General features: G+C 44.8%; 1 protein-coding gene across 2 annotated transcripts in view; it reads left to right on the top strand.

The window, feature by feature from the left end:
• The window catches only part of fn1a (fibronectin 1a), a 72437-nt gene that overhangs the window by 52487 nt on the left and 4756 nt on the right, over positions 1-15194 (top strand). For both annotated transcript variants that reach the window (XM_064976966.1, XM_064976965.1), the window contains exons 38-42: positions 3807-3998; positions 11504-11593; positions 12049-14030; positions 14188-14326; positions 14662-14826. In XM_064976966.1, the coding sequence (XP_064833038.1) occupies positions 3807-3998; positions 11504-11593; positions 12049-14030; positions 14188-14326; positions 14662-14826 (2568 nt within the window). The remainder of the gene's footprint in view (positions 1-3806; positions 3999-11503; positions 11594-12048; positions 14031-14187; positions 14327-14661; positions 14827-15194) is intronic.

The following is a 15194-nucleotide window of genomic DNA, read 5'->3' as shown; positions in this document are numbered from 1 at the left end:
CCCATACACTACCTACCTCTCCCTATACACTACCTACCCCTCTCTATACACTACCTACTCTCTATACACTACCTACCCCTCTCTATACACTACCTACCCCTCTCTATACACTACCTACCCCTCTCTATACACTACCTACCCCTCTCCCCATACACTACCTACCTCTCCCTATACACTACCTACCCCTCTCTATACACTACCTACCCCTCTCTATACACTACCTACCCCTCTGTATACACTACCTACCCCTCTCTCTATACACTACCTACCCCTCTCCCTATACTCTACCTACCCCTCTCCCTATACTCTACCTACCCCTCTCTATACACTACCTACCCCTCTCCCCATACACTACCTACCCCTCTCTCTATACACTACCTACCCCTCTCTCTATACACTACCTACCCCTCTCTATACACTACCTACCCCTCTCCCCATACACTACCTACCCCTCTCCCCATACACTACCTACCCCTCTCTCTATACACTACCTACCCCTCTCTATACACTACCTACCCCTCTCTATACACTACCTACCCCTCTCTATACACTACCTACCCCTCTCTATACACTACCTACCCCTCTCTATACACTACCTACCCCTCCCTATACACTACCTACCTCTCCCTATACACTACCTACCCCTCTCTATACACTACCTACCCCTCTCTCTATACACTACCTACCCCTCTCTCTATAGACTACCTACCTCTCTCTATACACTACCTACCCCTCTCTATACACTACCTACCCCTCTCTATACACTACCTACCTCTCCCTATACACTACCTACCCCTCTCTATACACTACCTACCCCTCTCCCTATACACTACCTACCCCTCTCTATAGACTACCTACCTCTCTCTATACACTACCTACCCCTCTCTATACACTACCTACCTCTCTCTATACACTACCTACCTCTCTCTATACACTACCTACCCCTCTCTATATACACTACCTACCTCTCTCTATACACTACCTACCTCTCTCTATACACTACCTACCCCTCTCCCTATACACTACCTACCCCTCTCTATACACTACCTACCCCTCTCTCTATACACTACCAACCCCTCTCCATATACACTACCTACCCCTCTCTATACACTACCTACCTCTCTCTATACACTACCTACCTCTCTCTATACACTACCTACCCCTCTCTCTATACACTACCTACCCCTCTCCCCATACACTACCTACCTCTCTCTATACACTACCTACCTCTCTCTATACACTACCTACCCCTCTCTATACACTACCTACCCCTCTCTATACACTACCTACCCCTCTCTATACACTACCAACCCCTCTCCCTATACACTACCTACCCCTCTCTATACACTACCTACCCCTCTCTATACACTACCTACCCCTCTCTATACACTACCTACCCCTCTCTATATACACTACCTACCTCTCTCTATACACTACCTACCCCTCTCTATACACTACCTACCCCTCTCCCCATACACTACCTACCCCTCTCTCTATACACTACCTACCCCTCTCTCTATACACTTCCTACCTCTCTCTATACACTACCTACCCCTCTCTCTCTACACTATACACTACCCACCTCTCTCTACTACCGTCCCCTCTCTCTATACACTATACACTTACCTACCCCTCTCCCTATACACTACCGTCCCCTCTCTCTCTACACTACCGTCCCCTCTCTCTCTCCACTACCGTCCCCTCTCTCTCTCCACTACCGTCCCCTCTCTCTCTCCACTACCGTCCCCTCTCTCTCCACTACCGTCCCCTCTCTCTCTCCACTACCGTCCCCTCTCTTTATACACTACCGCCCCCTCTCTCTCTCCGCTACCGTCCCCTCTCTCTATACACTACCGCCCCCCTCTCTCTCCACTACCGTCCCCTCTCTCTCTCCACTACCGTCCCCTCTCTCTATACACTACCGCCCCCTCTCTCTCTCCACTACCGTCCCCTCTCTCTCTCCGCTACCGTCCCCTCTCTCTATACACTACCGCCCCCTCTCTATACACTACCGTCCCCTCTCTCTATACACTACCGCCCCCTCTCTCTCTCCGCTACCGCCCCCTCTCTCTATACACTACCGCCCCCTCTCTCTCTCCACTACCGTCCCCTCTCTCTATACACTACCGCCCCCTCTCTCTATACACTACCTACCCCCCCTCTCTCTATACACTACCTACCCCTCTCCCTATACACTACCGTCCCCTCTCTCTCTCCACTACCGTCCCCTCTCTCTATACACTACCGCCCCCTCTCTCTATACACTACCGCCCCCTCTCTCTATACACTACCTACCCCTCTCCCTATACACTACCTTCCCCTCTCTCTCTCCACTACCGTCCCCTCTCTCTCCGCTACCGCCCCCTCTCTCTATACACTACCTCTATACACCCCTCTCTCTCCACTACCGTCCCCTCTCTCTCTCCGCTACCGTCCCCCTCTCTCTCCACTACCGTCCCCTCTCTCTATACACTACCGCCCCCTCTCTCTCTCCGCTACCGCCCCCTCTCTCTATACACTACCGCCCCCTCTCTCTCTCCGCTACCGCCCCTTCTCTCTCTCTACCAGTCCACATGCTATCATTAACGTCACTCTCAGGCCAAAACAGACAACTTGGTTCTCTAGGTTAGAGAGAATGTTCATCAAGGACCAGACGTCGTTGTGAATATCTCTCTATGTTCATCAAGGACCAGACGTCGTTGTGTATATCTCTCTATTTTCATCAAGGACCAGACTTTGTCGTTGTATATCTCTTTATATTCATCTAGCTAACTAGTTTAAAATATAACATGCAACAATTTAAAAGATTTTACTGAGTTACACTTCATATGAGGAAATCAGTCAATTGAAATAATAAATTCATTAGGCCCTAATCTATAATCTATGAATTATGGATTTCACGACTGGGAATACAGATATGTTGGTTACAGATGCCTTAAAAAAAATATCACGGTATTTCTGTGCATGTAAATTGCCATCGATAAATCGCAATTGTGTTCGTTGTCCATAGCTCATGCCTGCCCCATACAATAACCCCACTTGTCACCATGGGGGCACTCTGTTCACAAAGTTGCCACCGCTCGCCCACACGACGCCATACACATGGTCTACGATTGTGAGGCCTATTGGACGTACTGCCAAATGTTCTAAAATGACTTTGGAGGCGGCTTATGGTAGAGAAGTTAACATTTAAATTCTCAGCTCTGGTAGAGATTCCTGCAGTCAGCATGTACCCCAGCACAAGGTGCACCTGTGTAATGATCATGCTGTTTAATCAGCTTTTCAATATGCCACACCTGTCAGGTGGATGGATTGTCTTGGCAAAGGAGAAATGCTCACTAACAGGAGAAACAAGCTTTTTTGCCTCGTAGAAAAAAATCTGGAATTTTCTTATTTTATCTCAAGAAGCATTTTTATTTAAATTTTTATTTAACTAGGCAAGTCTGTTAAGAACAATGACGGCCTAGGAACAGTGGGTTAACTGCCTGTTCAGGGGCAGAACGACAGATTTGTACCTTGTCAGCTCGGGGATTTGAACTTGCAACCTTCCGGTTACTAGTCCAACACTCTAACCACTAGGCTACCCTGCCGCCCAATGGGACCAACACTTTGCATGTTGTGTTCATGTTTTTGTTTAGTTGCTTAAAGCTGTTTAAGTGTGTCAGTTCTCTAATTACATTTATTAGGGTTATTTGACATGACATAAATCAACATTTCTGTAAATGTTTGCCAGATTTGAGCTGGTTCAGCCAGCGTCTTTTCAACTGTAGAATTGATTGTCTCCCTGTCCTGTTTCTCTCCTGCAGCTAAGCCTGTGGTGTCTCCCCCCACCAACATCCGGTTCACCTCTCTGACCCCTAGCAGCATCTCCTTTACCTGGGAGGGGTCCCGTAGTGCCGGGGTCACCGGGTATTACGTCACCTACGAGGAGGCGGGGGGCATCCCCCGGGAACTCACCCCGCGGCCCACCGCTTCCCGCAGCCAAGCCATCATCACTGGTAGGGCTCCTCCTCTTTTGGATCCCCAAAAGGAAAACTTTAAGAATGGGAAGCGTAGAAATAGTGCACATAGAACCGATTCTACGCGGGCGCAACCGTGGAGCAAAACGGGCGTGGTCGGCTTAAATTCAATGGATTACAAGGCTCTACATTCCAACCAGTGCATTTTGCTGTGCAACCTGGAATTTGAATTTTATTTGTCAAATGTATTTATTTTTTATTTAATTTAACTAGGCAAGTCGGTTAAGAACAAGTTCTTATTTACAATGACTGCCTACCAGAGGGCCTCCTGCGGGGGACGGGGGCTGGGATTAACAATGAAAATATAGGACAAAACACACATCACGACAAGAGACACCACAACATGACAGAGACCTAAGACAACAATATAGCAAGGCAGCAACAAAACATGGTAGCAGCACAACATGGTGGCAACACAAACACTATTGGGCAAAGACAACAACACAAAGGACAAGAAGGTGAAGACAACAATACATGAGGTGAAGTAGTCACAACGGTCAGTGAAAGTGCCCATCGTAGACAACATGTAGATTTAACCGTGAAACGCTTCCTTACAATAATGAGTAGTAATAACATGGGAGGTAATAACATGGCTATATACAGGGAGTACCAGGTAATAACATGGCTATATACAGGGAGGTAATAACATGGCTATGTACAGGGAGTACCAGGTAATAGCATGACTATATACAGGGAGGTAATAACATGGCTATATACAGGGAGGTAATAACATGGCTATATACAGGGAGGTAATAACGTGGCTATGTACAGGGAGGTAATAACGTGGCTATGTACAGGGAGTACCAGGTAATAACATGGCTATATACAGGGAGTACCAGGTAATAGCATGACTATATACAGGGAGGTAATAACATGGCTATGTACAGGGAGGTAATAACGTGGCTATGTACAGGGAGTACCAGGTAATAACATGGCTATATACAGGAAGTACCAGGTAATAACATGGATATATACAGGAAGTACCAGGTAATAACATGGATATATACAGGAAGTACCAGGTAATAACATGGCTATATACAGGAAGTACCAGGTAATAACATGGCTATATACAGGAAGTACCAGGTAATAACATGGTTATATACAGGGAGTACCAGGTAATAACATGGCTATATACAGGGAGGTAATAACATGGTTATATACAGGGAGGCAATAACATGGCTATATACAGGGAGGTAATAACATGGTTATATACAGGGAGTACCAGGTAATAACGTGGTTATATACAGGGAGGTAATAACGTGGTTATATACAGGAAGTACCAGGTAATAACATGGCTATGTACAGGGAGGTAATAACATGGCTATGTACAGGGAGGTAATAACATGGCTATATACAGGAAGTACCAGGTAATAACATGGCTATATACAGGGAGGTAATAACATGGCTATATACAGCAAGTACCAGGTAATAACATGGCTATATACAGGGAGGTAATAACATGGCTATATACAGGGAGGTAATAACATGGCTATATACAGGGAGGTAATAACATGGCTATATACAGCAAGTACCAGGTAATAACATGGTTATATACAGGTAATAACATGGAGGGAGGTAATAACATGGTTATATACAGGGAGGTAATAACATGGTTATATACAGGGAGGTAATAACATGGCTATATACAGAGGTAATAACATGGTTATATACAGGGGTAATAACATGGCTATATACAGGAGGTAATAACATGGCTATATACAGCAAGTACCAGGTAATAACATGGAGAGTAATAACATGGCTATATACAGGGAGGTAATAACATGGTTATAAGTACCAGGTAATAACATGGTTATATACAGGGAGGTAATAACATGGCTATATACAGGGAGGTAATAACATGGCTATATACAGCAAGTACCAGGTAATAACATGGTTATATACAGGGAGGTAATAACATGGCTATATACAGGGAGGTAATATCATGGTTATGTACAGGGAGTACCAGGTAATAACTGCTATGTACAGGGAGGTAATAACATGGCTATGTACAGGGAGGTAATACCATGGCTATATACAGGGAGGTAATAACATGGCTATATACAGGGAGGTAATAACATGGTTATGTACAGGGAGTACCAGGTAATAACTGCTATATACAGGGAGGTAATAACATGGCTATGTACAGGGAGGTAATACCATGGCTATATACAGGGAGGTAATAACATGGCTATATACAGGGAGGTAATAACATGGCTATATACAGGGAGGTAATAACATGGCTATATACAGGGAGGTAATAACATGGCTATATACAGGGAGGTAATACATGGGGAGGTAATAACATGGTTATATACAGGGAGTACCAGGTAATAACGTGGTTATATACAGGGAGGTAATAACGTGGTTATATACAGGAAGTACCAGGTAATAACATGGCTATGTACAGGGAGGTAATAACATGGCTATGTACAGGGAGGTAATAACATGGCTATATACAGGGAGGTAATAACATGGCTATGTACAGGGAGGTAATACCATGGCTATATACAGGGAGGTAATAACATGGTTATATACAGGGAGTACCAGGTAATAACGTGGTTATATACAGGGAGGTAATAACGTGGTTATATACAGGAAGTACCAGGTAATAACATGGCTATGTACAGGGAGGTAATAACATGGCTATGTACAGGGAGGTAATAACATGGCTATATACAGGAAGTACCAGGTAATAACATGGCTATGTACAGGGAGGTAATAACATGGCTATATACAGGGAGGTAATAACATGGCTATATACAGGGAGGTAATAACATGGTTATATACAGGGAGGTAATAACATGGCTATATACAGGGAGGTAATAACATGGCTATATACAGGGAGGTAATAACATGGCTATATACAGGGAGGTAATAACATGGCTATATACAGCAAGTACCAGGTAATAACGTGGTTATATACAGGGAGGTAATAACATGGTTATATACAGGAAGGTAATAACATGGTTATATACAGGAAGTACCAGGTAATAACATGGCTATATACAGGGAGGTAATAACATGGCTATATACAGCAAGTACCAGGTAATAACATGGTTATATACAGGGAGGTAATAACATGGCTATATACAGCAAGTACCAGGTAATAACATGGCTATATACAGGAAGTACCAGGTAATAACATGGCTATATACAGGAAGTACCAGGTAATAACATGGCTATATACAGGGAGGTAATAACATGGCTATATACAGGGAGGTAATAACATGGCTATATACAGCAAGTACCAGGTAATAACATGGTTATATACAGGGAGGTAATAACATGGTTATATACAGGGAGGTAATAACATGGCTATGTACAGGGAGGTAATAACATGGCTATATACAGGGAGGTAATAACATGGCTATGTACAGCAAGTACCAGGTAATAACATGGCTATATACAGGGAGGTAATAACATGGCTATATACAGCAAGTACCAGGTAATAACATGGTTATATACAGGGAGGTAATAACATGGTTATATACAGGGAGGTAATAACATGGCTATATACAGGGAGGTAATAACATGGCTATATACAGCAAGTACCAGGTAATAACATGGTTATATACAGGGAGGTAATAACATGGCTATATGCAGGGAGGTAATAACATGGCTATATACAGGGAGGTAATATCATGGTTATGTACAGGGAGTACCAGGTAATAACTGCTATATACAGGGAGGTAATAACATGGTTATATACAGGGAGGTAATAACATGGTTATATACAGGGAGGTAATAACATGGTTATGTACAGGGAGGTAATAACATGGTTATGTACAGGGAGGTAATAACATGGCTATGTACAGGGAGGTAATAACATGGCTATATACAGGGAGGTAATAACATGGTTATATACAGGGAGGTAATAACATGGCTATATACAGGGAGGTAATAACATGGCTATATACAGGGAGGTAATAACATGGTTATATACAGGGAGGTAATAACATGGCTATGTACAGGGAGGTAATAACGTGGTTATATACAGGAAGTACCAGGTAATAACATGGCTATGTACAGGGAGGTAATAACATGGCTATATACAGGGAGGTAATAACATGGCTATGTACAGGGAGGTAATAACATGGCTATATACAGGGAGGTAATAACATGGCTATGTACAGGGAGTACCAGGTAATAGCATGACTATATACAGGGAGGTAATAACATGGTTATATACAGGAAGTACCAGGTAATAACATGGCTATGTACAGGGAGGTAATAACATGGCTATGTACAGGGAGGTAATAACATGGCTATATACAGGAAGTACCAGGTAATAACATGGCTATCTACAGGAAGTACCAGGTAGTAACATGGCAATATACAGGGAGTACCAGTACCGAATGGCTGTGCAAGGGTACCAGGTAAGAGGTAGCTATGTACATATAGGCAGGTGTAAGGTAACTAGGCAACAGGATAGATAATTGATGTTGAGGCAGCGTGTGTGTGTGTAGAGTCGGTGCAAGAGTTAGTTAAAAAAAAGGGTCAATGCAGGTAGTCTTGATCAGCCTAGTTAGTCTAGTTAGTTCCTAAGCTATTTAGCAGTCTTGTTTAGCCTAGTTCGTTCCTAAGCTATTTAGCAGTCTTGTTTAGCCAAGTTCGTTCCTAAGCTATTTAGCAGTCTTGTTTAGCCAAGTTCGTTCCTAAACTATTTAGCAGTCTTGTTTAGCCAAGTTCGTTCCTAAACTATTTAGCAGTCTTGTTTAGCCAAGTTCGTTCCTAAGCTATTTAGCAGTCTTGTTTAGCCAAGTTCGTTCCTAAGCTATTTAGCAGTCTTGTTTAGCCAAGTTCGTCCCTAAGCTATTTAGCAGTCTTGTTTAGCCAAGTTCGTTCCTAAACTATTTAGCAGTCTTGTTTAGCCAAGTTCGTTCCTAAACTATTTAGCAGTCTTGTTTAGCCAAGTTCGTTCCTAAACTATTTAGCAGTCTTGTTTAGCCAAGTTCGTTCCTAAACTATTTAGCAGTCTTGTTTAGCCAAGTTCGTTCCTAAACTATTTAGCAGTCTTGTTTAGCCAAGTTCGTTCCTAAGCTATTTAGCAGTCTTGTTTAGCCAAGTTCGTTCCTAAACTATTTAGCAGTCTTGTTTAGCCAAGTTCGTTCCTAAACTATTTAGCAGTCTTGTTTAGCCTAGTTCGTTCCTAAACTATTTAGCAGTCTTGTTTAGCCTAGTTCGTTCCTAAACTATTTAGCAGTCTTGTTTAGCCTAGTTCGTTCCTAAACTATTTAGCAGTCTTGTTTAGCCTAGTTCGTTCCTAAACTATTTAGCAGTCTTGTTTAGCCAAGTTCGTTCCTAAGCTATTTAGCAGTCTTGTTTAGCCAAGTTCGTTCCTAAGCTATTTAGCAGTCTTGTTTAGCCAAGTTCGTCCCTAAGCTATTTAGCAGTCTTGTTTAGCCAAGTTCGTCCCTAAGCTATTTAGCAGTCTTGTTTAGCCTAGTTCGTCCCTAAGCTATTTAGCAGTCTTGTTTAGCCAAGTTCGTCCCTAAGCTATTTAGCAGTCTTGTTTAGCCAAGTTCGTTCCTAAGCTATTTAGCAGTCTTGTTTAGCAGTCTTATGGCTTGGTGGTCAAAGCGGATCAGGGTCCTGTTGGTTCCAGACTTTGGGCATTGCTGCCGCTTGCCGTGTGGTAGCAGAGAGAACAGTCTGTGGCTCGGGTGGCTGGAGTCAGACACATTTTCTTTGGGCCTTCCTCTGACATCGCCCGGCATAGAGGTCTTGGATGGCAGGGAGCTCGGCTCCAGTGATGTACTGGGCTGTACGCACTACCCTCTAGCACTTAGCTGGAGGAGGCCCATCAGGAAGTCCAGGATCCAGTTGCAGAGGGAGGTGTTTAGTCCCAGGGACCTTAGCTTAGTGATGAGCTTCGAGGGCACTATGGTATTGAACGCTGAGCCCTAGTCAATGAACAACATTCTCACATTCTGTTCCTTTTATCCAGGTGGGAAAGGGCAGTGTGGAGTGCAATAGAGATTGCATCAGTTGTGGATCTGTTGGGGCGGTATGTGAATTAAAGTGGGTCCAGTGTGTCTGGGATGATGGTGTTGATGTGAGCCATGAACAGCCTTTCAAAGCATTTCTTTGCTACAGATCTAAGTGCTACGGGGCGCTAGTCATTTAGGTAGGTTACCTTGGTGTTCTTGGGCACAGGGACTATGGTGGTTTGCTTGAAACATGTTGATATTACAGACTTGGTCAGGTAGAGGTTGAAAATGTCAGTGAAGACACTTGCCAGCTCATGTTCTGCGTACGCGTCCTGCTAATCCGTCTGGCTCTGCGGCCTTGTGAACGTTAACTTGTTTAAAGGTCTTACTCATATCGGCTGTGGAGAGAGTGATCACACAGTCGTCCGGAACAGCTGGTGCTCTCACGCATGGTTAAGTGTTGCTTGTCTCGACGTGTGCATAGAAGACATTTTAAGCGTCCTAGTATCACTCAGATGATTGTTGCAATGATTCCCTCACTGCCCCTGAATGCCATGGAGAATACGCTGAGTGCAGATTCATGACAGTTATGCTTGGACCATTACTACAAAGAGAATGTCTTGTTACCTCAAATATTTTTCTTTGTGCTGCTAAATTTCGTTGTGCTCCTAAACATTTCAACTTAGGTGCACGTGCTCATTGTAAATTTAAAAAAAGTCAGAGTAGAGCCCTGGATTGTTGACATGTAAACTATTTTTCCTCTCCTAGTCTTTATTGAAATATAGACATTTTGCAAAATGAGCTCTTATTGTCTCTCATATAAATCTTTACAGTTGTTGGTTGGCTAGCTAGCAAATGTTTTGCCATATTAGCATAGACGTGAAAAGAGTCAAAACGCCTCAAAATAAGACATTTTTTTAAACAATAACAAGATACAATGAGCTGCACCTGGCCCAAGCAATTGAAAGAAATTACATCAATATCTCTCAATTCTATGGATCAAGTCATCTCGTTATACGCCGACGATATCGTTATCGAGACAATGTATCTCCCTCCACCTGAAGATCATAGAGATATTTAGCTCCATCTCAAGTTATAAAATGAATCCAAACAAATCAGCCCTACTGCCTCTCCAGGCCCCAATGGGGGGACTCCATCTCTACTTATTAAATCCCAACCGTTTCCCATTTGAAATGTTTAGTAATAGATATATATATATTTTTAGATAACACGTACACGTGATTAGCGGATGTTGTTGCGGGTGTAGCGAAATGCTTGTGCTTCTAGCTCCGACAGTGCAGTAATATCTAACAAATTACACAACATATACCCAATACGCACAAATCTGGGTAAGGAATTAATTTGAAATGGACAATGTACCTGTACCCTGATTCCTGACATACCAGCTTCTTGTCATTGTTGTAGCTGTCCGACCGTTCGACGCGCGCAACATTTTTCGTGACCTTGTCGGCTAACCTGTCTATCGTAGCCTGTTTCTTTTACTAAAGTCTTTCCCTCACATTACGTTTTTTTTTAATCATTTTTTTTTTTTAGGTCTGAAACCAGGAACTGAATACGTCATCAAGATCGTCACCCTGCAGAATGCGCTGAGAAGCACTCCTCTAGTGGGCAAGGCTAGAACTCGTAAGTACAACAATCAACTTTCCTATCTGAACAAGATGGAACCTTTTTTAAGAGCCTTGGGGTCAGATACCTCTTTTCTGAATGGAACAAATTGATGAAGAAGAAAGTTATTACAAAACCAATGAAACTCTGTGAATATGTGCCTGTTGTAACAATGGCTTTTTGCAGGCAAGCAATTAATACATACTGAGGCAGCACCAAAATTGGCTCAGCTGCTTTAAGATAATGCTCTGACCTTTTTGAATATCTAAAATAAATTATTCAAAAGTTACGATGTGCGCTAGTGGCAAGCTTTGCAGTTTGCAGGAGCTGCCCATTAAATCCAACAGGAAAGACAAGAGGACCCTCTCTATAGTGTCCCAATCATTCCCCCTGCTGGTTGAACCTAGCCGCTGCAGCTCCTCTCCAGTCTCTAACGCTCTGCTTGCTCTGCTCCTAACCCGTCTCTCTGCTAGAACTGGCATCCCAGCTCCCTGTGTCCCACCGGCCCAGCCCCGACATCCTGGATGTGCCCGAGGACGAGGTTAACCCCAACTTCCCCACCGACCTCGACTTTAACCCCAGCAACCCTAGTTTCAACACCAACCCCAATGGAAACCCCAACTACCCCCCCAACACCAACCCCAATTTTCCCCTCAACCCAAACGGCAACCCCGAACAGTTCAACCCCAATGGTAACCCCAACTTCCACGTGAATCCCAATCCTAACTTCCACTTCAACCCCAATGGGAACCCCAACACCAACCCCAATGGGAACACCAACCCCAATGGAAATTTCAACGTTAACCCCAACCAGTTCAACCCTAACAGCAACCCCAACACCAATCCTAACCCCAACTTTCCCCTCAACCCCAACCCCAATCCTAACCCCAATTTTCCCCTCAACACCAACCCTAATGGGAACCCCAACCAGTTTAACCCCAATGGTAACCCCAACTTCCACGTGAACCCCAACCCTAACTTTAACTTTAACCCCAATGAGAATCCCAACACCAACCCCAATGGGAACTTCAATGTGAACCCCAACTTCCCCCTCAACCCTAATGGCAACCCCAACCAGTTCAACCCTAACAGTAACCCCAATCCTAACCCTAACTTTCCCCTCAACCCCAACAGCGATGCCAACACCAACCCCAACTTCTATGGCAGCGCCAATCATAACCCCATTTTTAACCCTAACTTTAACCCCAATCCCAACCTCCCCCTCAACCCTAGCGGGAACCCCAACCCTAACCCAAACCCTAACCCCAACTTGAAGCCCAACCCTAACCCCAACCCAAACTTGAACCCCAACTTGAACCCCAACCCTAACCCCAACTTGAACCCCAACCCCAACTTGAACCCCAACCCCAACTTGAACCCCAACCCCAACTTGAACCCCAACCCCAACTTGAACCCCAACCCCAACTTGAACCCCAACCCCAACTTGAACCCCAACCCTAACCCCAATTTCAACACCAACCCTAACCCCAATTTCAACACCAACCCTAACCCCAACTTCAACACCAACCCTAACCCCAACTTCAACACCAACCCTAACCCCAACTTCAACACCAACCCTAACCCCAACTTCAACACCAACCCTAACCCCAACTTCAACACCAACCCTAACCCCAACTTCAACACCAACCCTAACCCCAACTTCAACACCAACCCTAACCCCAACTTCAACACCAACCCTAACCCCAACACCAACCCTAACCCCAACTTCAACACCAACCCTAACCCCAACACCAACCCTAACCCCAACTTCAACACCAACCCCAACTTCAACACCAACCCTAACCCCAACTTCAACACCAACCCTAATCCCAATTTCAACACCAACCCTAATCCCAATTTCAACACCAACCCTAACGGGAACCCCGACACCAACCCTAACCCTAACGGGAACCCCAACTTCAACCCTAACGGGAACACCAACCCCAACTTCAACCCTAACGGGAACCCCAACACCAACCCTAACCCCAATGGGAATACCAAACCTAACCCCAACTTTCCCCTCAACCCCAACGGGAACCCCAACTTGAACCCCAACTTTCCCCTCAACCCCAACTTGAACCCCAACCACGTCCAGCTGGTGGGGACTAACGGCCAGGACACGCTGGGCCAGCAGGGCCAGCACATCTACACAGAATACCAGAGCCTGGGCCCCAACCCCAACGGCAGGGACAACCAGGGTCCAGCTATCCACCACCGTGAACCCCTAGTCTACATCCCCGTCCCAGGCCCCGATGGCCAAAGAGTGCCCCTGGTCCGGGTGAGCGAGGGTCCATTATCGGGTCTTCCGTTTGGGTTCCCTGAGAATGAGACCGGGTTTGGTGTAACGCAGGAGGCCCAGACACGCACAACCATCTCATGGCAGGGTGTTCCCCAGAGCTCAGAGTACATGATATCCTGTAGCCCCATCACCAACCTCGAAGAGAAGATGTTCCAGGTGAGAATACCTGTATTCAGATGATCTATAGCAAGGTGTGTACTAGCGTACCTGATTATTCCCTTTACAACAAACATGGTGTTCAATAGTGAATGATTCTCAACACCACAGGTATTGCTATTCCCACTAAACAATCTCCATCTCTCTCATCTCTCAGATGAGATTACCAGGCACTTCTACCAGTGCCACTCTGATCGGGTTGACATCAGGAGCCTCCTATAACGTCGTTGTGGAGGCCATGAGAGGGCAGGGCCGAGAGAAGGTCCTGGAGGAGATAGTCACCGTTGGCAACGCCGGTAAGGACTACATTAGCCATAATCTCACGGACATGCTACACTCTCCAGTACCCAGCGGTGGTATGCCATGCAATAACATTAGACTTTTCATGAGTTGTTGTCCAGCGTCCTTCTAATGTTTTTTGGGGATCCGTGCTTTAGTTTTGGGGGGATCCGTGCTTTAGTTTTTGGTGGATCCGTGATTTAGTTTTTGGGGGGATCCGTGCTTTAGTTTTTGGGGGGATCCTTGCTTTTATTATTTGGTGAAATCCCATCTGTTGATAAATAGTTTGCTTTGTCCATCTGTTTGTTGTTTTTCTTTGTTAACATGCTTTGTCCCTTCTCTCTCCCTCTAGTTCCAGGAGACCACCTCCCCTCCAACAGAGACGTGTGCTATGACACGTTCACAGCCACCTACCATGATGTGGGCGTAGAGTGGGAGCGTATGTCAGAGACTGGCTTTAAGCTGTGGTGCAGGTGTCTGGGGCTGGGCAGTGGCCATTTCAGATGTGATTCATCCAGTGAGTGACTCTAACCCATCCCATAATGCTTCTAATACAAACCCCCTTCTATCTTACCTCAGCATGGGCAGACCTGACGCAGATGACCAAAATGAAAAAAAAAAACAACTAAATTGTATGGTTACGGTATTTATTTTCTCTCATTTTATAGCATTTGTTGAAATGACTAAATCATTCTTAAAGCACATTTTATTCTGGGATGAAATGATTTGATAGAAAGGCTAAGGTCTGCCCATGCTAGTCCTGCAGCATGTTGTTTTACTGTAGTAAAACATGCCACTGACAGGGATAGAGCTTGTTGTGTCTGGGGCTTGTATTGTCAGTCCATAACCAGACGATACCAAACCGTGAGACGACATGCCATCATC

This window comes from Oncorhynchus masou, chromosome 10 (genome assembly GCF_036934945.1).
Source record: "Oncorhynchus masou masou isolate Uvic2021 chromosome 10, UVic_Omas_1.1, whole genome shotgun sequence".
Classification (NCBI taxonomy): Eukaryota; Metazoa; Chordata; class Actinopteri; order Salmoniformes; family Salmonidae; genus Oncorhynchus; species Oncorhynchus masou.
This window is presented reverse-complemented; position numbering and strand designations above follow the sequence as displayed.